The sequence below is a fragment of the Phyllobates terribilis genome, unplaced genomic scaffold (genome assembly GCF_046119375.1).
Source record: "Phyllobates terribilis strain yellow unplaced genomic scaffold, ASM4611937v1 Scaffold_10__3_contigs__length_209671492, whole genome shotgun sequence".
Taxonomy (NCBI): Eukaryota; Metazoa; Chordata; class Amphibia; order Anura; family Dendrobatidae; genus Phyllobates; species Phyllobates terribilis.
The window spans coordinates 192,349,449-192,376,670 of NW_027362770.1; the positions used below are offsets into that span (position 1 = coordinate 192,349,449).

Below are 27,222 nucleotides of genomic sequence, written 5' to 3' on the forward strand. Positions count from 1 at the left end.
ATGGGTACTTGAAGGAGGACTGTAACTATTTTAACCCCTTTCCGAGGTGGTAAGTAATAGTACGCACCCCGTCGTCAGCCCCTGTTCAGCGCGGGCTCAGCGCTGATTTATACAGCTGACATGTGTCTGCAACAGCTGCGGCTGTTAACTAGTTAAATGCCGCTGTCAATCTCTGACAGCGGCGTTTAAAATCACCCCCCTCAAAATAAAATAAATAAATCACACATACACATATTTGGTACCGCCGCGTTCAGAATCGCCCGATCTATCTACATATAAAATAATTAATCCAATCGGTAAATGGTGTAACGAGAAAAAAATTCTGAGCTCCAGAATTACGTTTTTTGGTCGCCGCAACATTGCAATAAAATGCAATAACAGACGATCAAAACATCGAATGTACCCCAAAATGGTATCTATAAAAACGTCAGCTCGGCGCGCAAAAAATAAGCCCTCACCCGGCCCCAGATAACGAAAAATAGAGACGCTACAGGTCTCGGAAAATGGCGCCACTTTTTTGCAATTTCACTGCACTTGGAATTGTTTTCCAGTACAAAATATGGTAAAACCAGTGATGTCGTTCAAAGGTACAACTCGTCCCGCAAAAAATAAGCCCTCACATGGTCACATTGACAGAAAAATAAAAAAAGTTATGCCTCTGGGAAGACGGGGAACAAAACAACGAAAACGCAAAATGCTCCAGTCATGAAGGGGATAGGGGACATGTGCTTCTGTAGAAGTGAGACTTGAAACAGAAATTGGAAAGAAACTTTACAAGAAGAAGCAAAAGATCACACAGACTCTCTCAGACCATAAGCTTGGTAGTATGGCTTTATCCAAAGAGACACAGATTTGGATTCTACACTTTTCCAGGCTAAGGATACACGGCCCTGACTGGAAAGATACGGATCTGCTCCATTTACAATCAGAGAACAGATGGATACATTTGGGGAGACCAGGTTAGGACGATGAAGTCACCAGGCCCCATGGAGACATTCGGAGAAGCCAGATTGGGACCCACCGGTTGCCTGGCCCCATGGTAACTCTCAGAGAGTCCAGGGACCCTTGGGTCTTCAGGCCTTGTACCTCGATGGACTGTAAGCTTCCCGCTACCTTCTCTCTGTGGGAGCCCGCCCGAAGCTGGGGTCCACTGGTTGAGGTAGTCGGCCCTGGAAGTCCCAAAGTTGCAGCTGTTCTATCCCAGGCGGGCGGAGAAGGAAGGGTGAGACTGTGTGATGTTGCACCATCTTGGAGATTTGCTGGGACTGTTCTGTGTGTTTATTGTCCGCATTGTGGTTCAATAAAGTATTGCCACGTTGTGTTACCCTCACCCTGTGTCGTCTGAGTGGCAGTGTGTGTGTGTATGTGTGTGTGTATGTGTGTAAATGTGCATGTAGCAGAGCTGTGTGTCTGTAAATGTGCATGTAGCAGAGCTGTGTGTGTATGATACACACTGCAGATAAACATTAACAATAGATTTATTATTTCCCTATTCTACCCAAAAACATAATTATTAGTGATAACGACGCCTGCACTTTACACCGCGGGGAAAGATTTAACTAATAGGAAAAATGTTTTTTCCTATTTTCTGCTGTCTAAACCTGGGGTGCATCTTATAGTCCCAAAAATACGGTATTACTCCCCGTTATCAGCCATTACTGGGGGAGGAGACTGTAGGACAGGAGACTACAATCTATTACTCCCTATTATCAGCCATTACTGGGGGAGGTGACTGTAGGACAGGAGACTACAATCTATTACTCCCTGTTATCAGCCATTACTCTCTGGCCAGACTCTTTGTATATCTCTCTCTCTCTCTCTGTGGCTTCTCTTGTGCAACAATCCTATTCTCTTGGCGCCATCTAGTGGGCACGATAAAAACTGCATTTCTTGGACATCACGATTTGCATTTTTCCGCTGCTCCATAAAATAAACCCATTTACATAAAATTTAGGATCTCTGAGAAAAATAGAAGTTTCGTATAAAAAAAAATAAAATAAATAATTCTGTGCTGAGACTTTAGATGTAGATTTAACAGCTAAAAAAATATCAGAATCTGTATATTTATCGGCCGTCAGGGGCTCGTGAACCCAAAAACCTGAAGAAGCTGGAAAAAAAATAAAAAAATACAAGAGGTGTGTGGTCACGGCCCGTCTCCCTGCAGGTCTGCGTCCGTCCTCCATAGCAAGGTGTCAGAACTTCCTGCCGGCGCCCCCTCTGTTCAGGACGGAGAGGTACGCCTCGTAGATCGTGTTCAAAAAGGTCTCGTCGTTCTGTGAAGGGAAGACGGGAGAGAATAAGAATGGAGCAGAGACCGAAGGACGAGCCCCCGATACTCCGGACCGGACCCCGACCTGTAAAACTCTGATCCCGACAGCTGTGCAATACAGCTGTCATCCTGCAGGTGGCGGTGTGCCCCCTACCAGCCACTTAAGGACTGGTGGACGTCCTCCGCTCGAGAATCCCAGCCCAGGAATTGAGGGGCTACGTTATAAATACATGTTGGGGGTCTTACCTGGATGAGGTGTAGCAGCGCCCCCTGGAGCTGGCTCTTGGTGAGGACGCTGCTCTGAATACTGGGGACGTCCTGCACTGATCGCGGGAGCAGCAGGCTGGAAGCAGCCGCCTCTTTAGCGTCACTGGCGCCGGACTGTGTAAAGACGGCAGGAGACAGGAGAAGTGACGCCGGGGGCACGGTGGCGGGGATGCTCTGCGGGGAGATCACCTGCGGGGAGCACACGGATAGTAAAGGGTTAACAGCGTCACTGATGTGGATACTGGAGAGCGCCCCCCCGGTGGTTACTACCTGGATCAGCGGGCTTCCTTTCTCCCCCAGGGCCGCGGTCTCAGCCCACGTCGTTTGTGGTGCACCCTGGGTAGTGACCGGGAATCTGGCGGCCAGGGTGGGCTTGGGGTTCAGCTGTTGCTCCTGATGCACCAGACTTAATTTTTGGAGAAATTCCTGGGGAGAGACGGCCCCTGTGGACGGCTGTGAGACTGGAAGAGCGGGGGCCGCGGTCGGCACTTTCCGGGCTGGGGGTCCTCGATCCAGAGGGGGCATGAAGGGATGTGAGCCGTGCAGTTTCTGCAGAAGGTAGTCCCCCCTGCACACGTGGTCCGGGCCAGGGGTGGGGTCTTCTAGCGGCAGGAATAGGCCACTGAAGACGTCTCCGGGGGGGATGGAGGCGCCGTTGTGCTGGTTTTCTGGGACCTCGGAGACGGGATGCAGATCGCCCCCCCACACCATCAGCTTCTGGATGGCTGGACACAGCTGCCTATCCCCGGGGTCGCTGCACCGCGCCGGCTCCTCGTAGGACAAGGAGCGCACCACCGGCTGACGCGCCGGCTCCTTCTGATCCGCCGGGTTGTTCTCCACTTTTCCGAAGAGGACGGTGAGCGAGAGATGCCGCGGCTCAGACGGCTGAAGAAAGGAGAGACAGTGAGACACGGACTGCATCTCCCACAATGCAGCAGAGCGGGTAACGGCAGCTCTGGATGTGACTAGAGGACGCCCTCAGACCCACAGGACGCCTCACCCTGCTCACCTGGGGGGCCGCGTCGTTGGCCTTTACGGCGATGGGTTTGATGAGGTGCGGGTTGGTGTGGATGGCGGACGAGCCGGTCATCATCTTCGGCTCTGAACACGGTTTACACTGCAACGAGGGACGGAGAGAAATGAGCAGCGCAGGGGCTAAAAGGGGGGCGCAGCGAGGACCGCAGGGACTAAAAGGGAGGGCGCAGCGAGGACCGCAGGGACTAAAAGGGGAGGCGCAGCGAGGACCGCAGGAACTAAAAGGGGGACGCAAAGGAGCACGGGGACTAAAAGGGGGATGCAGGGACTAAAAGGGGGGCGCAGCGAGGACCGCAGGGACTAAAAGGGAGGCGCAGCGAGGACCGCAGGGACTAAAAGGGAGGGCGCAGCGAGGACCGCAGGGACTAAAAGGGGGGCGCAAAGGAGCGCAGGGACTAAAAGGGGGATGCAGGGACTAAAAGGGGGGCGCAGCGAGGACCGCAGGGACTAAAAGGGGGGGCGCAGCGAGGACCGCAGGGACTAAAAGGGGGGGCGCAGCGAGGACCGCAGGGACTAAAACGGGGGCGCAAAGAGGACCGCAGGGACTAAAAGGGGGGGCGCAGAGAGGACCGCAGGGACGAAAAGGGGGGGCGCAGAGAGGACCGCAGGGACGAAAAGGGGGGCGCAGAGAGGACCGCAGGGACGAAAAGGGGGGCGCAGAGAGGACCGCAGGGACTAAAAGGGGGGCGCAGAGAGGACCGCAGGGACTAAAAGGGGGGCACGTGGGGTACGGCGAGCCATTGATGTGACCCGCTCATGTGGAGAAAACAGAGAACGTCCCCCCTCAGTCACTATCCCCAAGAGAATTACCCCCCCCTATTTGGAGTGCTCTTTTAACCCCTTGTTCCTCGTGCACCTTGGTGTACTCGTCCTTGGCCTTGTTCAGCATCTGCAGGATGTCAACCTCCTTCCCCTCCGAATGCAGGGTCATCGGAGACCCCCCGACATTGGCCGAGTGCTGCGCCTTCAGCTGCTCCTGCTGGGTGAAACTGAACAGCGGTGCTGGTTACTACCTGCCCGGGCTGTGATCAGGGGACAACCGGACCCCCACTGGCCGCTGCCTGTTTCCGGAGCGGCCGCCTCACGTTCTCCAATTCCCCTATAATAACAGATGATCAATAGCGAACATTTCCAATAAGACAGAAGATTATTCTCCTGTATATCGAGCCCCAAGAGGGAAAATAACTGAGCAGCGTGACCAGCAGGGGGCGCTGCTCACATTGGGAGGTATATACCACTGTACACGCTGGAGGTATACACCGGGGCACACTACCAGCCTACACGTGATGTGAGAGCTCAGCGACGTCCGTGCCGTGTGGGTGGGGGGGGTGTTCTTACTTTTTCATGAGTTCTGCGATTCGCTGACATTCATCTTTACTGTAGAACCAGATCCCGTAAATGAGAACTGCAAGAAAAGGAAACAAAGGTCAGTCACCAAACAGCCGATCGCCGGAGGGGAGCGCCGGCAGCCACCCGCCAGGGGAGGAGGGAGGGGAGCGCCGGCAGCCACCCGCCAGGGGAGGAGGGAGGGGAGCGCCGGCAGCCACCCGCCAGGGGAGGAGGGAGGGGAGCGCCGGCAGCCACCCGCCAGGGGAGGAGGGAGGGGAGCGCCGGCAGCCACCCGCCAGGGGAGGAGGGAGGGGAGCGCCGGCAGCCACCCGCCAGGGGAGGAGGGAGGGGAGCGCCGGCAGCCACCCGCCAGGGGAGGAGGGAGGGGAGCGCCGGCAGCCACCCGCCAGGGGAGGAGGGAGGGGAGCGCCGGCAGCCACCCGCCAGGGGAGGAGGGGGGGGGGGGTGCGGCCGCCACTCGCCAGACGGGGGAAGGGGTGCGGCCGCCACTCGCCAGACGGGGGAAGGGGTGCGGCCGCCACTCGCCAGACGGGGGAAGGGGTGCGGCCGCCACTCGCCAGACGGGGGAAGGGGTGCGGCCGCCACTCGCCAGACGGGGGAAGGGGTGCGGCCATCAGATATGAGGTGCACCTGCCAAGACTCTGAAGCACAGCGGCCGTATTAAGCTACCGCCCAAGAAAGATCTACAGTGGGGACTGGGCTGCTACTACCCTCATCATACACTGATGGCCTTCCTGTTGTGTATGTCACTACAAGTCTCAGCATTTCCTGCTCCAGAAGGGTTTTTGCAGAGTTATACTCCAATAGTTCATCTTCCATTTGTCAAGAAGTTGAAGTAGCACCACAAGTCCCAGCCCGCCTACGTCTCCTGGTCAGGAGCCAGCAGCGTCCTGGTCTCGGCCTCCCGTTATCGCGCCTCGTGTTTTTCCATCAGATCAGCACCTCTGACCCGATGCCAAACCTCTCTGCTACATCTCTGCGCACTCAGAGCGGGAACACGACACGGAAGAACCTGACGGCTCCTGTGATCTCGGCCGCCGCCGGACCCACAGCGGAGCCGTGAACACACCCAACAGAACTCTCTGTACCTGCTTCATTATAACTCCATCATAATGCAGCAGATACACAAGAACCAGCAGCAGAATTGTGAGCGCAGCTCTGGATGTGACAAGGCGCTGGAGAAAATGCTCCTTACTAGATAGCGCCTCGCTCCTGCACTGAACACAGCTCTGGATGTGACTGGAGTGTAATAGCACTTGCACCCCCACCCCACCCGCAGCTATCAGTGCCCCCATATCAGGACGTGTGGTGTCAGTGACGAGACGCAGAGACCCTCCTGACTACGAGAAGAGGCTCAGTGACAGCCGATCACTGCGCGGCTCCCAATCAGTAACGGCACAGGACGGGAGCAGGGGAGGCGAAGGGAGATTAAGGCCGGCCAGTCAGTAAGGGGCTTGCCGGACTTCTCATTACCTCAGTATGTTGTGTCCGGCCGCGCTGCACTGAATACTGCTCCATCTGCACAACTCAAAGCTGCAAAATGTTCCATTCCTTCATACGTCAGGCTACGGCCTCCTACCGGCCGATGGCCAAGGATGCGACGCGCCGGCCCAGCGTCTACTGGAAGGGGAATGTGGTCACCGAGACAGAGATGGAATATGTCCATGTCCCTCCAGGAGGTAAGAGACCGTCACACCCCGGGGGCCAAATATCATAGATAGAGCACAGGTATAGTGAGTGTGCAACACAGTATGTGTCAGTGTTATGGCGTCCGGATATAATGAATATCTGGACAGAGCTCGGTGCAGTGCCGGTGGAGGACAATTCTAGATCCGATGTTTGGGAGTGAATCCCCCACACTATACGCCAGGCTCACTACCCCCATCGTCTCCTGACAGGCAGCAATTACACACTATTAATAAGACGCGAGGCTCCTGCCCCGGAGAGCAGCCGGAGACAGTGGTGCGCTCTCCGGCATGTCCTCTGTCTCTGGCGATCTGACTCTGCGCTGTCACTGAAGGCAGCAATTACATAGAAATAGCAGCGCAGCGGAGGCGACTGCACTGCGGCGCTCGGTAAACACAGGATTTAGTGATCTCGTCGGTCGTCATATAGCAGCTTGTGTGTGCGGGACGCACTCGGGGTTCACAGGTAGCCGTCACAAGACGGCGTGTGGCGGCCGCCCCCTTCTCCCCACTCTGGCGAGTGGCGGCCGCCCCCTTCTCCCCCCTCTGGCGAGTGGCGGCCGCCCCCTTCTCCCCCCTCTGGCGAGTGGAGGCCGCCCCCTTCTCCCCCCTCTGGCGAGTGGCGGCCGCCCCCTTCTCCCCCCTCTGGCGAGTGGCGGCCGCCCCCTTCTCCCCCCCTCTGGCGAGTGGCGGCCGCCCCCTTCTCCCCCCCTCTGGCGAGTGGCGGCCGCCCCCTTCTCCCCCCCTCTGGCGAGTGGCGGCCGCCCCCTTCTCCCCCCCTCTGGCGAGTGGCGGCCGCCCCCTTCTCCCCCCCTCTGGCGAGTGGTGTGGCCATGGGGGACGGGCGTCTTCCCTATATTTATACCCCGCTCTCGCTAATCACAGAAGCTGCTCGCACTCTGCTAGGGGCAGCTCCGCTGCTGTCAGGGGGAGTCTGTCTCCAGGAGCTGGAAGCAAAATCCTGTACGGAGAGTGTGTGAATTCCTTGCAGTCAATGGATGGAAACCTGTCCTGATAATACCTGATGCCGAACGACCGCTCTCCCCCCACTTCTCCCCCAGGGCCAGGATTTGGGGAAGTCACCATCATAGAGGCGTCTACTGCAAAGTGGGGTCCGGCAGTCGGGGGCAGCACGGCAGTCGGGGGTGTCCGTCGCACTCACATCTGGCGTTTCTGTACAGCAGGAAGGGATCTTGCAGCTGGAACTCCAGGTCCTTAGTGATCGGCTCGGTGCGGTTCTCCATGCTCAGACGGTTCATGATGGTGAAGCCGTGTTGGGGGGACGCAGATCTGTGGAGGGGGACAGAAGGAAAATATATAAATCCAACAAGAACGTATTCAGTGCAGCAGCCGCCGAGATCAGAGAGGAGTCAGATCTGGACCGTGTCACTCCTCAGACGCCGCTCTCAATATCTGCCACCTAGGTGATGGGGGCTCCCATTGTCCTCCCTTTTATGACCCTTCCAAGCCTGCACCGAGGACTAAGCACATTTCTACTGTCTGCAAATCACAAGGTGATTACAGGATGGAGGCTCATAAATGCAGCCTTGGATGTGAGTGGAGAACACTTCTCATATCTGTCTCATATCGGTGGCTCGCAGTGAGAAGACCCTCAGCACTAATAGCAGACCCCATATACAGAGAGCCGGGTGCGAGGGTCACATCGCACACATCTCTCCTGTCCTAACGTTTTGTTACAATGTATCAGCGCAGGAAACATCAGTCTGCAGTCACAGAGGATGGTCCAGACTGGATACAGTTGTAACAAACCCTCAGATGTGAGAAGCACCAGGTCAGGATGGACTGTAAGCAGACAGTGACGTCCCCCGCCGCTCACCTCGTGTACACGAACAGCGTCCCCTCCACCTCCGTCTTCTCCTGCAACACAAGAATAAAGGGACATCAGAGACAAGAAATGGCTGAACACAGACTACTGCTCTCTGTTATCTGCCACTTCAGGCTGGGGAGAGGCTGACTGTAATGTGGGATCAATGATAAGAAGCGTAGAGCCCGTAAGACCACCACGATCACTCACCTCCAGTGAGGAGACCCATCAGCAGCTGCTGCTCTATTATAGGAGTGACCAGCAGGGGGCGCTCGGAGATCAATCCTCCGCTGTGTCCTGAGGGCAGTCACAGACTGAGCGTAACACAGTGGGAGGAGAGGAGCCCCACAGCAGCACAGAGCATTTCAGGAGGGGAAGTGGAAGAAGACCCGCACAGCAGCACAGAGCATTTCAGGAGGGGATTGTGCTGACCCTGAGGGAGGTCACAGAGTTATATGGGGAAGTAGGAGAACCCCACAGCAGCACAGAGTATTTCAGGAGAGGAAGTGGAAGAAGAGCCACACAGCAGCACAGAGTATTTCAGGAGAGGAAGTGGAAGAAGAGCCACACAGCAGCACAGAGTATTTCAGGAGGGGAATGCACTGATCTTGAGGGAAGTGACAAAGTAGAAGGAGAAGCGCCTCACAGTAGCACAGAGCATTTCAGGAGGGGGTTCTGCCAACCCTGAGGGCGGTCACAGACTGAGCATTACACAGTGGAAGCAGAAGAACCCTACAGCAGTACAGAGTATTTCAGGAGGGGACTGTGCTGAGCCTGACAGAGGTCACAGAGTTATATGGGGGAGTAGGAGAGCCCCACAGCAGCACAGAGCATTTCAGGAGAGGGAGTGGAAGAATCGCCACATAGCAGCACAGAGTATTTCAGTAGGGGAATGCACTGATCTTGAGGCAGGTTACCTAGTGGAAGAAGAGCCCCAAAGTAGCACAGAGTATTTCAGGAGGGGGTTCTGCTAACACTGAAGACAGTCACAGACTGAGCATCAGACAGTGGAAGCAGAAGAGCTCCACAGCAGCACTGGGTATTTCAGGAGAGGAAGAAGAAGAGCAGCACAGAGTATTTCAGGATAGACCTGAGCTGAGGGAGGTCACAGCCAGACTTACATAGTGGAAGAAGCAGGGTCTCACAGCAACACAGAGGTTTTCAGCAGGGTCAGTACATTGATCCTGAGGGAGGTCCCAGAGTTACATACTGGAGGGATGACACTTCCCAGCAGCACAGAGGTTTTCAGCAGGGTCAGTGCACTGATCCTGAGGGAGGTCCCAGAGTTACATAGTGGTGGGATGATACTTCCCAGCAGCACAGAGGTTTTCAGCAGGGTCAGTGCACTGATCCTGAGGGAGGTCCCAGAGTTACATAGTGGTGGGATGATACTTCCCAGCAGCACAGAGGTTTTCAGCAGGGTCAGTACATTGATCCTGAGGGAGGTCCCAGAGTTACATACTGGAGGGATGATATTTCCCAGCAGCACAGAGGTTTTCAGCAGGGTCAGTACACTGATCCTGAGGGAGGTCCCAGAGTTACATACTGGAGGGATGATATTTCCCAGCAGCACAGAGGTTTTCAGCAGGGTCAGTACATTGATCCTGAGGGAGGTCCCAGAGTTACATAGTGGTGGGATGATACTTCCCAGCAGCACAGAGGTTTTCAGCAGGGTCAGTACACTGATCCTGAGGGAGGTCCCAGAGTTACATACTGGAGGGATGACACTTCCCAGCAGCACAGAGGTTTTCAGCAGGGTCAGTGCACTGATCCTGAGGGAGGTCCCAGAGTTACATACTGGAGGGATGACACTTCCCAGCAGCACAGAGGTTTTCAGCAGGGTCAGTGCACTGATCCTGAGGGAGGTCCCAGAGTTACATACTGGAGGGATGATACTTCCCAGCAGCACAGAGGTTTTCAGCAGGGTCAGTACACTGATCCTGAGGGAGGTCCCAGAGTTACATACTGGAGGGATGATACTTCCCAGCAGCACAGAGGTTTTCAGCAGGGTCAGTACATTGATCCTGAGGGAGGTCCCAGAGTTACATAGTGGTGGGATGATACTTCCCAGCAGCACACAGTATTTCAGCAGGGTAGTGCACTGATCCTGAGGGAGGTCCCAGAGTTACATTCTGGAGGGATGATACTTCCCAGCAGCACAGAGGTTTTCAGCAGGGTCAGTACATTGATCCTGAGGGAGGTCCCAGAGTTACATACTAGAGGGATGATACTTCCCAGCAGCACAGAGGTTTTCAGCAGGGTCAGTACATTGATCCTGAGGGAGGTCCCAGAGTTACATAGTGGTGGGATGATACTTCCCAGCAGCACAGAGTATTTCAGCAGGGTAGTGCACTGATCCTGAGGGAGGTCCCAGAGTTACATAGTGGTGGGATGATACTTCCCAGCAGCACAGAGGTTTTCAGCAGGGTCAGTGCACTGATCCTGAGGGAGGTCCCAGAGTTACATAGTGGTGGGATGATACTTCCCAGCAGCACAGAGGTTTTCAGCAGGGTCAGTGCACTGATCCTGAGGGAGGTCCCAGAGTTACATAGTGGTGGGATGATACTTCCCAGCAGCACAGAGGTTTTCAGCAGGGTCAGTGCACTGATCCTGAGGGAGGTCCCAGAGTTACATACTAGAGGGATGATACTTCCCAGCAGCACAGAGGTTTTCAGCAGGGTCAGTACATTGATCCTGAGGGAGGTCCCAGAGTTACATAGTGGTGGGATGATACTTCCCAGCAGCACAGAGGTTTTCAGCAGGGTCAGTGCACTGATCCTGAGGGAGGTCCCAGAGTTACATAGTGGTGGGATAATACTTCCCAGCAGCACAGAGTATTTCAGCAGGGTAGTGCACTGATCCTGAAGGAGGTCCCAGAGTTACATACTGGAGGGATGATACTTCCCAGCAGCACAGAGTATTTCAGCAGGGTAGTGCACTGATCCTGAGGGAGGTCCCAGAGTTACATAGTGGTGGGATGATACTTCCCAGCAGCACAGAGTATTTCAGCAGGGGAGGGCACTGATCCTGAGGGAGGTCCCAGAGTTACATAGTGGTGGGATGATACTTCCCAGCAGCACAGAGTATTTCAGCAGGGGAGGGCACTGATTTTGAGGGAGGTCCCAGAGTTACATAGTGGTGGGATGATACTTCCCAGCAGCACAGAGTATTTCAGCAGGGGAGGGCACTGATTTTGAGGGAGGTGACAAATTAAGTTATAAAGGGATGGCGCATGGTCAGACAGCAGCACAGAGTATTTATCAGGGGTGCACAGATCTTGTGGGAGGAGCTGTGTGCACAGCAGCACAGAGCACTTCAGCAGAGTCCCGGATCCCTGCTGATCCCCCATTATAACGCCCTCGTCACTCACCCACTCGTTGGCCTTGTGGCTGAAGGTGTAGAGCGCCACCTGGCTGGCCACGTCCACGATGCACTGGATGTACGGGTCCTGCCGCCGGAGAGCCGCCAGGCTGATGTCCAAGCCTCGGCCCAGCGGAGCGCTCCCGGGCGCCGCCATATTCTCTCCAGGCCTGGCAGAGCGAGCGCCGAGAAGGGCAGCGAGCCGCTCACCGAGCGCCGTCACCTACAGCAACAGGGAAGCGGGTTACCAGGGACACAGGGGGAGAATAGATGCAGAGGACAGAGGGAAGCAGACTCCGCCCCTAACTGTGCTGGGTCATGTGACCATAGGGGAGAGTAATCGAGACTAGAGCAAAGAAGCGGAACCGCTGCCCACAGCAGCCAATCAGCGCCGAGGACTCATCAGTCAGAGAGGATGAAAGCAGTCACCTGATTGGTTACTATGGGCGACTGCACCGAGTTACCTGTGAGCTGGATTTACAAAAGCTGAAACACAGACAGACTTCACAGCTCGAAATGTATACAGACCCCAGACCAGACCCCTTCTGTATAGGCCCCATAAATACAGATACAAACCCCCTGTATACAGACACCAGACCCCTTGTGTACGGACCCCATAAACACAGATACAAGCCCCCTGTATACAGACCCCAGACCAGACCTCTTGTGTACAGGCCCGTAAATACAGATACAAACCCCCTGTATACAGACCCCAGACCAGACCCCTTGTGTACGGACCCCATAAATACAGATACAAACCCCCTGTATACAGACCCCAGACCAGACCCCCTGTGTATGGACCCCATAAATACTGATACAAACCCCCTGTATACAGATCCCAGACCAGACCCCTTGTGTACAGGCCCCATAAATACAGATACAAACCCCCGTATACAGACCCCAGACCAAACCCCTTGTTTACAGGCCCCACAAATACAGATACAAACCCCCTGTATACAGACCCCAGACCAGATTTCTTGTGTACAGGCCCCATAAATACAGATACAAACCCCCTGTATACAGACCCCAGACCAGACCCCATTGTGTACAGGCCCCATAAATACAGATACAAACCTCCTGTATACAGACCCCAGATAAACCCCTTGTGTACGGACCCCATAAATACAGATACAAGCCCCCTGTATACAGACCCCAGACCAGACCCCTTATGTACGGACCCCATAAATACACATTCAAACCCCCTGTATACAGACCCCAGACCAGACCCCTTGTGTACAGGCCCCATAAATACAGATACAAACCCCCTGTATACAGACCCCCGACCAGACCCCTTGTGTACAGGCCCCATAAATACAGATACAAGCCCCCTGTATACAGACCCCAGACCAGACCCCCTGTGTACAGACCCCATAAATACAGATACAAACCCCCTGTATACAGACCCCAGACCAGACCCCTTGTGTACGGACCCCATAAATACAGATACAAACCCCCTGTATATAGACCCCAGACCAGACCCCATAAATACAGATACAAACCCCCTGTATACAGACCCCAGACCAGACCCCTTGTGTACAAGCCCCATAAATACAGATACAAACCCCCTGTATACAGACCCCAGACCAGACCCCTCGTGTACAGGCCCCATAAATACAGATACAAACCCCCTGTATACAGACCCCAGACCAGACCCCTCGTGTACAGACCCCATAAATACAGATACAAACCCCCTATATACAGACCCCAGACCAGACCCCTTGTGTACAAGCCCCATAAATACAGATACAAACCCCCTGTATACAGACCCCAGACCAAACCCCTTGTGTATAGGCCCCCCCATAAATACAGATACAAACCCCCTATATACAGACCCCAGACCAAACCCCTTCTGTATAGGCCCCATAAATACAGATGCAAACCCCCTGTATACAGACCCCTTGTGTACAGGCCCCGTAAATACAGATACAAACCCCCTGTATACAGACCCCAGACCAGACCCCTTGTGTACGGACCCCATAAATACAGATACAAACCCCCTGTATACAGACCCCAGACCAGACCCCCTGTGTACGGACCCCATAAATACAGATACAAACCACCTGTATACAGACCCCAGACCAGACCCCTTGTGTACAGGCCCCATAAATACAGATACAAACCCCCTGTATACAGACCCCAGACCAGATTTCTTGTGTACAGGCCCCATAAATACAGATACAAACCCCCTGTATACAGACCCCAGACCAGACCCCCTGTGTACAGACCCGATAAAAACAGATACAAACCCCCTGTATACAGACCCCAGACCAGATTTCTTGTGTACAGGCCCCATAAATACAGATACAAACCCCCTGTATACAGACCCCAGACCAGACCCCCTGTGTACAGACCCGATAAAAACAGAAACAAACCACCTGTATACAGACCCCAGACCAGACCCCTTGTGTACAGGCCCCATAAATACAGATACAAACCCCCTGTATACAGACCCCAGACGAGACCCCTTGTGTACGGGCCCCACAAATACAGATACAAGCCCCTGTATACAGACCCCAGACCAAACCCCTTGTTTACAGGCCCCACAAATACAGATACAAACCCCCTGTATACAGACCCCAGACCAGATTTCTTGTGTACAGGCCCCATAAATACAGATACAAACCCCCTGTATACAGACCCCAGACCAGACCCCTTGTGTACAGGCCCCATAAATACCGATACAAACCCCCTATATACAGACCCCAGACCAGACCCCTTGTGTACAGGCCCCACAAATACAGATACAAACCCCCTGTATACATATCCCTGACCAGACCCCATTGTGTACAGGCCCCATAAATACAGATACAAACCTCCTGTATACAGACCCCAGATAAACCCCTTGTGTACGGACCCCATAAATACAGATACAAACCCCCTGTATACAGACCCGATAAAAACAGATACAAACCACCTGTATACAGACCCCAGACCAGACCCCTTGTGTACAGGCCCCATAAATACAGATACAAACCCCCTGTATACAGACCCCAGACCAGATTTCTTGTGTACAGGCCCCATAAATACAGATACAAACCCCCTGTATACAGACCCCAGACCAGACCCCCTGTGTACAGACCCGATAAAAACAGATACAAACCACCTGTATACAGACCCCAGACCAGACCCCTTGTGTACAGGCCCCATAAATACAGATACAAACCCCCTGTATACAGACCCCAGACGAGACCCCTTGTGTACGGGCCCCACAAATACAGATACAAGCCCCTGTATACAGACCCCAGACCAAACCCCTTGTTTACAGGCCCCACAAATACAGATACAAACCCCCTGTATACAGACCCCAGACCAGATTTCTTGTGTACAGGCCCCATAAATACAGATACAAACCCCCTGTATACAGACCCCAGACCAGACCCCTTGTGTACAGGCCCCATAAATACCGATACAAACCCCCTATATACAGACCCCAGACCAGACCCCTTGTGTACAGGCCCCACAAATACAGATACAAACCCCCTGTATACATATCCCTGACCAGACCCCATTGTGTACAGGCCCCATAAATACAGATACAAACCTCCTGTATACAGACCCCAGATAAACCCCTTGTGTACGGACCCCATAAATACAGATACAAACCCCCTGTATACAGACCCGATAAAAACAGATACAAACCACCTGTATACAGACCCCAGACCAGACCCCTTGTGTACAGGCCCCATAAATACAGATACAAACCCCCTGTATACAGACCCCAGACGAGACCCCTTGTGTACGGGCCCCACAAATACAGATACAAGCCCCTGTATACAGACCCCAGACCAAACCCCTTGTTTACAGGCCCCACAAATACAGATACAAACCCCCTGTATACAGACCCCAGACCAGATTTCTTGTGTACAGGCCCCATAAATACAGATACAAACCCCCTGTATACAGACCCCAGACCAGACCCCTTGTGTACAGGCCCCATAAATACCGATACAAACCCCCTATATACAGACCCCAGACCAGACCCCTTGTGTACAGGCCCCACAAATACAGATACAAACCCCCTGTATACATATCCCTGACCAGACCCCATTGTGTACAGGCCCTATAAATACAGATACAAACCTCCTGTATACAGACCCCAGATAAACCCCTTGTGTACGGACCCCATAAATACAGATACAAACCCCCTGTATACAGACCCCAGACGAGACCCCTTATGTACGGACCCCATAAATACACATTCAAACCCCCTGTATACAGACCCCAGACCACACCCCTTGTGTACAGGCCCCATAAATACAGATACAAACCCCCTGTATACAGACCCCAGACCAGACCCCTTGTGTACAGGCCCCATAAATACAGATACAAACCTCCTGTATACAGACCCCAAACCAAACCCCTTGTGTACGGGCCCCACAAATACTGATACAAACCCTCTTTATACAGACCCCAGAACAGACCCCCTGTGTACAGACCCCATAAATACTGATACAAACCCCCTGTATACAGACCCCCGACCAGACCCCTTGTGTACAGGCCCCATAAATACAGATACAAGCCCCCTGTATACAGACCCCAGACCAGACCCCTTGTGTACAGACCCCATAAATACAGATACAAACCCCATGTATACAGACCAGAGACCAGACCCCTTGTGTACAGACCCCATAAATACAGATACAAACCCCCTGTATACAGACCCCAGACCAGACCCCTTGTGTACAGGCCCCATAAATACAGATACAAACCCCCTATATACAGACCCCAGACAAGACACCTTGTGTACAGGCCCCACAAATACAGATACAAACCCCCTGTATACATATCCCTGACCAGACCCCATTGTATACAGGCCCCATAAATACAGATACAAACCTCCTGTATACAGACCCCAGATAAACCCCTTGTGTACAGACCCCATAAATACAGATACAAACCCCCTGTATACAGACCCCAGACGAGACCCCTTATGTACGGACCCCATAAATACACATTGAAACCCCCTGTATACAGACCCCAGACCAAACCCCTTGTGTACAGGCCCCGTAAATACAGATACAAATCTCCTGTATACAGACCCCAGACCAGACTCCTTGTGTACAGGCCCCATAAATACAGATACAAACCCCCTGTATACAGACCCCAGACCAGACCCCTTGTGTACAGGCCCCACAAATACAGATACAAACCCCCTGTATACAGACCCCAGACCAGACCCCTTGTGTACAGGCCCCATAAATACAGATATAAACCTTCTGTATACAGACCCCAGACCAAACCCCTTCTGTACGGACCCCATAAATACTGATACAAACCCCCTGTATACAGACCCCAGACCAGACCCCTTGTGTACAGGCCCCACAAATACAGATACAAACCCTCTTTATACAGACCCAGACCAGACCCCCTGTGTACAGGCCCCAGACCAGACCCACGTTTATAGACCCCCTGTTTAAAGACCCCACTAAATAGAGGTATAGACCCCTGACCAGACCCTCCTGTATACACATCCTGGACCATAACCCGTAAATAAAGATATAGATCCCGGACCCCCCTGTATATAGAATCCAGACCAGACCCCTTGTATACAGAGCTCACACTACACCGTCTTGGACCAGACCCCCTGTATATACAGATCCCAGACCAGACCCCCCATATACAGACCCCCTGTATATACAGACCCCAGACCAGACCCCCTATATAAAGACCCCCTGTATATACAGACCCCAGACCAGATCCCCTGTATATACAGATCCCAGACCAGACCCCCCATATACAGACCCCAGACCATCCTGTATACAGACCCCAGACTAGACGCCTTCTATACAAACACCAGACCAGACCCCCCACTAGAATGTCCTTTATACAGACCCCCCATTTATAGACCCCATACCTCCCATATACAGACCCCAGACCAAACCTCCCATATACAAATCCTACACTGTACCGTGCTTTATACAGACCCCAGACCATACGCCACGCTAGACCGTACCTTTATACAAACCCCAGACCACCCTATATACAGACCCCAGACCAGACCCCCCCCATATACAGACCCCAGACCATACCACCCCATATACAGACCATACCACCCCATATACAGACACCAGACCCCCCCCATATACAGACCCCAGACCAGAACCCCCCATATACAGACCTCAGGCCAGACCCCTTATATAAAGACCCCACAGTGTACTGTCCTTTATACAGACCCTAGACTATACCCCCTCCATATTCAGATCAGACCCCCCATATACAGACCCCAGACTAGACCATCCTTTATTCAAACTAGACCCCCCCCCCATACAGACTCCAGACCAAACCTCCCATATAAAGACCCCATACTAGACTGTCCTTTATACAGACCCCAGACTATACATACCATCCCTTTGACCGACCCCCGTATACAGCCCCAGCCCCTGTAAAGAGACCACAGACCAGACCCTCTCACAATCATTTGCAAAAAAGTTGATATATTTCTATTAGGGTCTGCATACTGCTGCTGGTCGGTGGTGTCTGAGTCCTGAGCCCCCCACAAAGCGGTGTAAGGGCTCAATCAATAACACCCAAAAAGAGAATTTTGGGGCTGTTCATGGTCGGACTTAAGGGGCTAAAATGTCTCAAAATGGGCCCATTGGTCATGACCGGACCTGAGGGCAAAGCAAAGTCCTTGATGGGGCCCCATTGCTATACCCACCCCTGTAAGGGGCCGCAGTGGCTCAGTGAGCGGCCCACCGCTGCTTGTAGGTCCTGAGGCTCCGCTGTGCCTCGCTCCTCAGTATGGACGCTCCTTGCTCTGCCTCGTAGTATTTGGCGCCCTTCATCACGCGGCTGCTCGGCATCGTGCCCACACGCAGGAATCAGAGTGTAAGTGGACGCCGGCGAGGATCGATCACGCCGAGTATTGATGGATTCTGTCCGCAGCTCTTAAGTTTACAAACCAATTCATTCCCTCCGAGCCGCGATCCTGCCAAGAGGATGAAGAGTCCCCGGAGGAGGATAAACGCTCGGATACATTCACGGATGGCAAGGACGATGCTAAACGGGGGCACGCCAATACTTTATAGTTCACATCTTAAAGGGACGCTCCAGTTTTGTGCAATTGAAGGGTCCCCAGAATTTATAAGATCTCTGCTTGCTGTCAGTGAATGGGGGTATCTCTGGAAACCTATCCTCCCTTACTGTCTCATGTCTGAGGTAGTGATTGGCAGAGGATTGGCACCAGGCACCGGTTACACAGCTCGGGTGACTTTTGCTTGATTCGGGGGGAAGTCCTGGTCTTTAACGTGCAGGTGCTGTGGGTGGGATGTGATTAGGGGGCTCACAGCTCTGGGGGACGCGGGATCTGTTCCTGATCACAAGCTGATGCAGACCCAGCTGCCAGATCAATGTGTGGGAGGGCGGCAGTGCCAGCGGACCGAGAGCTGCCCCCACATTATGTACCGCCACAACATCCACATCACCTCCCTGACCGAACCCAAGACTGACAGCCATCTATTTATTTATCTATCTATCATCTATCTAAGAATGCCGCCACATAGTGCTGCAATGATACCGCAATATACATCCCACGTAGTACCACCATGTCATGTCCGAATACCACTGCTTGCAAAGTACCTGCCATTGATGCCAAAATAAGACTATTGCCAAAATACAAAACTGTACAATGCATATAATACCTCCATATAGTGCTCACGCAAAAACTGCCATTGATTAGCTCCATAAACTACCATTCATTGTCCAAATACAATGTTATTTTGGCCATATACTACCACCATGTAATGCCACAAAAATACCTCCATTTACAGCCAATGTAAGACCACCCTATAGTGTCCAGCTAATTTCGCCATACAACGTCCACATTACACTACAATATAATGTCTAACTAATGCTGTTATTAACAACTCACATAATACCAACATGTAATGTCAAAATAGTACTGCTATGTAGTGCCCATATAACACCACATAGAGTCCAACCAGTACAGCCATATAGTGACCGGATAACACCACCATATAGAGTCCAACCAGGACTGCCATATAGTGACCGTATAACACCACAATATAGAGTCCAACCAGTACTGCCATATAGTGACCGATAACACCACCATATAGAGTCCAACAAGTACTGCCATATAGTGACCGGATAACACCACCATATAGAGTCCAACCAGTACTGCCATATAGTGACCGGATAACACCACCATATAGAGTCCAACCAGTACTGCCATATAGTGACCGGATAACACCACCATATAGAGTCCAACCAGTACTGCCATATAGTGACCGAATAACACCACAATATAGAGTCCAACCAGTACTGCCATATAGTGACCGGATAGCACCACCATATAGAGTCCAACAAGTACTGCCATATAGTGACCGGATAACACCACCATATAGAGTCCAACCAGTACTGCCATATAGTGACCGGATAACACCACCATATAGAGTCCAACAAGTACTGCCATATAGTGACCGGATAACACCACCATATAGAGTCCAACCAGTACTGCCATATAGTGACCAGATAACACCACCATATAGAGTCCAACCAGTACTGCCATATAGTGACCGGATAACACCACCATATAGAGTCCAACCAGTACTGCCATATAGTGACCGGATAACACCACCATATAGAGTCCAACCAGTACTGCCATATAGTGACCGGATAACACCACCATATAGAGTCCAACCAGTACTGCCATATAGTGACCGGATAACACCACAGTATAGAGTCCAACTAGTACTGCCATATAGTGACCGGATAACACCACCATATAGAGTCCAACCAGTACTGCCATATAGTGACCAGATAACACCACCATATAGAGTCCAACCAGTACTGCCATATAGTGACCGGATAACACCACCATATAGAGTCCAACCAGTACTGCCATATAGTGACCGGATAACACCACCATATAGAGTCCAACCAGTACTGCCTTATAGTGACAGGATAACACCACCATATAGAGTCCAACCAGTACTGCCTTATAGTGACAGGATAACACCACCATATAGAGTCCAACCAGTACTGCCATATAGTGACCAGATAACACCACCATATAGAGTCCAACCAGTACTGCCTTATAGTGACAGGATAACACCACCATATAGAGTCCAACCAGTACTGCCATATAGTGATCAGATAACGCCACCATATAGAGTCCAACCAGTACTGCCATATAGTGACCAGATAACACCACAATATAGAGTCCAACTAGTACTGCCATATAGTGACCGGATAACACCACCATATAGAGTCCAACCAGTACTGCCATATAGTGACCGGATAACACCACCATATAGAGTCCAACAAGTACTGCCATATAGTGACCGGATAACACCACCATATAGAGTCCAACCAGTACTGCCATATAGTGACAGGATAACACCACCATATAGAGTCCAACCAGTACTGCCATATAGTGACCAGATAACACCACAGTATAGAGTCCAACTAGTACTGCCATATAGTGACCGGATAACACCACATATAGAGTCCAACCAGTGCTGCCATATAGTGACCAAGTAACACCACCATATAGAGTCCAACTAGTACTGCCATATAGTGACCAGGTAACACCACCATATAGAGTCCAACCAGTACTGCCATATAGTGACCGGATAACACCACCATATAGAGTCCAACAAGTACTGCCATATAGTGACCGGATAACACCACCATATAGAGTCCAACAAGTACTGCCATATAGTGACCGGATAACACCACCATATAGAGTCCAACCAGTACTGCCATATAGTGACCGGATAACACCACCATATAGAGTCCAACCAGTACTGCCATATAGTGACCGGATAACACCACAGTATAGAGTCCAACTAGTACTGCCATATAGTGACCGGATAACACCACCATATAGAGTCCAACCAGTACTGCCATATAGTGACCGGATAACACCACCATATAGAGTCCAACCAGTACTGCCATATAGTGACAGGATAACACCACCATATAGAGTCCAACCAGTACTGCCTTATAGTGACAGGATAACACCACCATATAGAGTCCAACCAGTACTGCCATATAGTGACCAGGTAACACCACCATATAGAGTCCAACCAGTACTGCCTTATAGTGACAGGATAACACCACCATATAGAGTCCAACCAGTACTGCCATATAGTGATCAGATAACACCACCATATAGAGTCCAACCAGTACTGCCATATAGTGACCGGATAACACCACCATATAGAGTCCAACCAGTACTGCCTTATAGTGACAGGATAACACCACCATATAGAGTCCAACCAGTACTGCCTTATAGTGACAGGATAACACCACCATATAGAGTCCAACCAGTACTGCCATATAGTGACCAGGTAACACCACCATATAGAGTCCAACCAGTACTGCCTTATAGTGACAGGATAACACCACCATATAGAGTCCAACCAGTACTGCCATATAGTGATCAGATAACACCACCATATAGAGTACAACCAGTACTGCCATATAGTGACCGGATAACACCACCATATAGAGTCCAACCAGTACTGCCATATAGTGACCGGATAACACCACCATATAGAGTCCAACAAGTACTGCCATATAGTGACCGGATAACACCACCATATAGAGTCCAACCAGTACTGCCATATAGTGACCAGATAACACCACAGTATAGAGTCCAACTAGTACTGCCATATAGTGACCGGATAACACCACATATAGAGTCCAACCAGTGCTGCCATATAGTGACCAAGTAACACCACCATATAGAGTCCAACTAGTACTGCCATATAGTGACCAGGTAACACCACCATATAGAGTCCAACCAGTACTGCCATATAGTGACCGGATAACACCACCATATAGAGTCCAACCAGTACTGCCATATAGTGACCGGATAACACCACCATATAGAGTCCAACAAGTACTGCCATATAGTGACCGGATAACACCACCATATAGAGTCCAACCAGTACTGCCATATAGTGACAGGATAACACCACCATATAGAGTCCAACCAGTACTGCCATATAGTGACCAGATAACACCACAGTATAGAGTCCAACTAGTACTGCCATATAGTGACCAGATAACACCACATATAGAGTCCAACCAGTGCTGCCATATAGTGACCAAGTAACACCACCATATAGAGTCCAACCAGTACTGCCATATAGTGACCAGATAACACCACCATATAGAGTCCAACCAGTACTGCCATATAGTGACCAGATAACACCACAATATAGAGTCCAACTAGTACTGCCATATAGTGACCAGATAACACCACAGTATAGAGTCCAACTAGTACTGCCATATAGTGACCAGATAACACCACAGTATAGAGTCCAACTAGTACTGCCATATAGTGACCGGATAACACCACATATAGAGTCCAACCAGTGCTGCCATATAGTGACCAAGTAACACCACCATATAGAGTCCAACTAGTACTGCCATATAGTGACCAGGTAACACCACCATATAGAGTCCAACCAGTACTGCCATATAGTGACCGGATAACACCACCATATAGAGTCCAACCAGTACTGCCATATAGTGACCGGATAACACCACCATATAGAGTCCAACAAGTACTGCCATATAGTGACCGGATAACACCACCATATAGAGTCCAACCAGTACTGCCATATAGTGACAGGATAACACCACCATATAGAGTCCAACCAGTACTGCCATATAGTGACCAGATAACACCACAGTATAGAGTCCAACTAGTACTGCCATATAGTGACCGGATAACACCACATATAGAGTCCAACCAGTGCTGCCATATAGTGACCAAGTAACACCACCATATAGAGTCCAACCAGTACTGCCATATAGTGACCAGATAACACCACCATATAGAGTCCAACCAGTACTGCCATATAGTGACCAGATAACACCACAATATAGAGTCCAACTAGTACTGCCATATAGTGACCGGATAACACCACCATATAGAGTCCAACCAGTACTGCCATATAGTGACCAGATAACACCACCATATAGAGTCCAACCAGTACTGCCATATAGTGACCGGATAACACCACCATATAGAGTCCAACCAGTACTGCCATATAGTGACCGGATAACACCACCATATAGAGTCCAACAAGTACTGCCATATAGTGACCGGATAACACCACCATATAGAGTCCAACCAGTACTGCCATATAGTGACCGGATAAAAACACCATATAGAGTCCAACCAGTACTGCCATATAGTGACAGGATAACACCACCATATAGAGTCCAACCAGTACTCCCATATAGTGACCGGATAACACCACCATATAGAGTCCAACCAGTACTGCCATATAGTGACCGGATAACACCACCATATAGAGTCCAACCAGTAATGCCATATAGTGACAGGATAACACCACCATATAGAGTCCAACCAGTACTCCCATATAGTGACGGGATAACACCACCATATAGAGTCCAACCAGTACTGCCATATAGTGACCGGATAACACCACCATATAGAGTCCAACCAGTACTGCCATATAGTGACCAGGTAACACCACCATGTAGAGTCCAACCAGTACTGCCATATAGTGACCAGATAACACCACCATATAGAGTCCAACCAGTACTGCCATATAGTGACCGGATGACACCACCATATAGAGTCCAACCAGTACTGCCATATAGTGACCGGACAACACCACCATATAGAGTCCAACCAGTACTGCCATATAGTGACCGGACAACACCACCATATAGAGTCCAACCAGTACTGCCATATAGTGACCAGATAACACCACTATATAGTGTTCAAATAACAGTACTAAATACAACTCACATAACACCACAACTGTAGTGCTAAAATAATACTGCTCTTTATTGTCACAGTAAGGCCACGGCCCCACTATCAGTATTTTTTCTCAGGAGTGGGTGATAAATGCAGAATTGGTGACTTGTTTCTATTCTACCTTTTCTCTGATTGTTCCTCATCTGGTTTTGGCTCCCGCTCCTGAGTAAAAATACTGACCGAATACTGATAGTGGGATCGTGGCCTTATAGTGTCTAACTAATACTGCCATATAGTGCTCACATACCATCACCATATAGTATCCAACTAATACTGCCATATAGTGCTCACATACCATCATCATATAGTGTCAAACTAATACTGCCATATAGTCCTCACATACTATCACCATAGTGTTCAACTAATACTGCCATATAGTGCTCACATATCATCACCATATAGTGTCCAACTAATACTGCCATATAGTGCCCACATAACACCACCATATAGTGTCCAATTAATACTGCCATATAGTGCCCACATACCATCACCATATAGTGTCCAATTAATACTGCCATATAGTGCTCACATACCATCACCATATAGAGTCCAACTAATACTGCCATATAGTGCTCACATACCATCACCATATAGTGTCCAACTAATACTGCCATATAGTGCCCACATACCATCACCATATAGTGTCCAAATAATACTGCCATATAGTGCCCACATACCATCACCATATAGTGTCCAACTAATACTGCCATATAGTGCCCACATACCATCACCATATAGTGTCCAATTAATACTGCCATATAGTGCCCACATACCATCACCATATAGTGTCCAAATAATACTGCCATATAGTGCCCACATACCATCACCATATAGAGTCCAACTAATACTGCCATATAGTGTCCACATACTATCACCATATAGTGTCCAACTAATACTGCCATATAGTGCCCACATACCATCACCATATAGTGTCCAACTAATACTGCCATATAGTGCCCACATACCATCACCATATAGTGTCCAATCAATACTGCCATATAGTGCCCACGTACCATCACCATATAGTGTCCAAATAATACTGTCATATAGTGCCCACATACTATCACCATATAGTGTCAAACTAATGCTGCCATATAGTGACCACATACCATCATCATATAGTGTCAAACTAATACTGCCATATAGTGCTCACATACCATCACCATATAGTGTCCAAATAATACTGCCATATAGTGCCCACATACCATCACCATATAGTGTCCAACTAATACTGCCATATAGTGCCCACATACCATCACCATATAGTGTCCAATTAATACTGCCATATAGTGCCCACATACCATCACCATATAGTGTCCAAATAATACTGCCATATGGTGCCCACATACCATCACCATATAGTGTCCAACTAATACTGCCATATAGTGCCCACATACCATCACCATATAGTGTCCAAATAATACTGCCATATAGTGCCCACATACCATCACCATATAGTGTCCAACTAATACTGCCATATAGTGCCCACATACATCACCATATAGTGTCCAATTAATACTGCCATATAGTGCCCACATACCATCACCATATAGTGTCCAACTAATACTGCCATATAGTGCCCACATACCATCACCATATAGTGTCCAATCAATACTGCCATATAGTGCCCACGTACCATCACCATATAGTGTCCAAATAATACTGTCATATAGTGCCCACATACTATCACCATATAGTGTCAAACTAATGCTGCCATATAGTGACCACATACCATCATCATATAGTGTCAAACTAATACTGCCATATAGTGCTCACATACCATCACCATATAGTGTCCAAATAATACTGCCATATAGTGCTCACATACCATCACCATATAGTGTCCAAATAATACTGCCATATAGTGCCCACGTACTATCACCATATAGTGCCCACATACCATCACCATATAGTGTCCAAATAATACTGCCATATAGTGCCCACATACTATCACCATATAGTGTCTAACTAACACTGCCATATAGTGCCCACATACCATCACCATATAGTGTCCAACTAATACTGCCATATAGTGCCCACATACCATCACCATATAGTGTCAAACTAATACTGCCATATAGTGCCCACATAACACCACCATATAGTGTCAAACTAATACTGCCATATAGTGCCCACATACCATCACCATATAGTGTCAAACTAATACTGCCATATAGTGCCCACATAACACCACCATATAGTGTCAAACTAATACTGCCATATAGTGCCCACATACTATCACCATATAGTGTCCAACTAATACTGCCATATAGTGCTCACATACCATCACCATATAGTGTCCAACTAATACTGCCATATAGTGCCCACATACCATCACCATATAGTGTCCAACTAATACTGCTATACAGTGCTCACATACCATCACCATATAGTGTCCAAATAATACTGCCATATAGTGCTCACATACCATCACCATATAGTGTCCAACTAATACTGCCATATAGTGCCCACATAACACCACCATATAGTGTCAAACTAATACTGCCATATAGTGCCCACATACCATCACCATATAGTGTCCAACTATTACTGCCATATAGTGCCCACATAACACCACCATATAGTGTCCAACTATGTTGCCATATAGTGCTCACATAACACTGTATAGTGTCCATCTAATACTGCCATATAGTGCTCACATAAC

General features: G+C 50.3%; 1 protein-coding gene across 1 annotated transcript; it reads right to left on the minus strand.

Annotated features, from left to right (window-relative positions):
- Positions 1-818: 818 nt before the first annotated feature.
- On the minus strand, positions 819-18,601 carry DCP1B (decapping mRNA 1B). The gene is made up of 10 exons (XM_073650396.1): positions 18,450-18,601; positions 11,802-12,014; positions 8,444-8,484; positions 7,769-7,896; positions 4,910-4,976; positions 4,428-4,560; positions 3,546-3,653; positions 2,807-3,421; positions 2,516-2,725; positions 819-2,273 (listed from the first exon to the last, which is right to left on the minus strand). The coding sequence occupies exons 2-10, from the start codon at positions 11,946-11,948 to the stop codon at positions 2,193-2,195; spliced, it is 1,530 nt and encodes a 509-aa protein (XP_073506497.1). The 5' UTR covers positions 11,949-12,014; positions 18,450-18,601; the 3' UTR covers positions 819-2,192.
- Between the last annotated feature and the right edge of the window lie 8,621 nt (positions 18,602-27,222).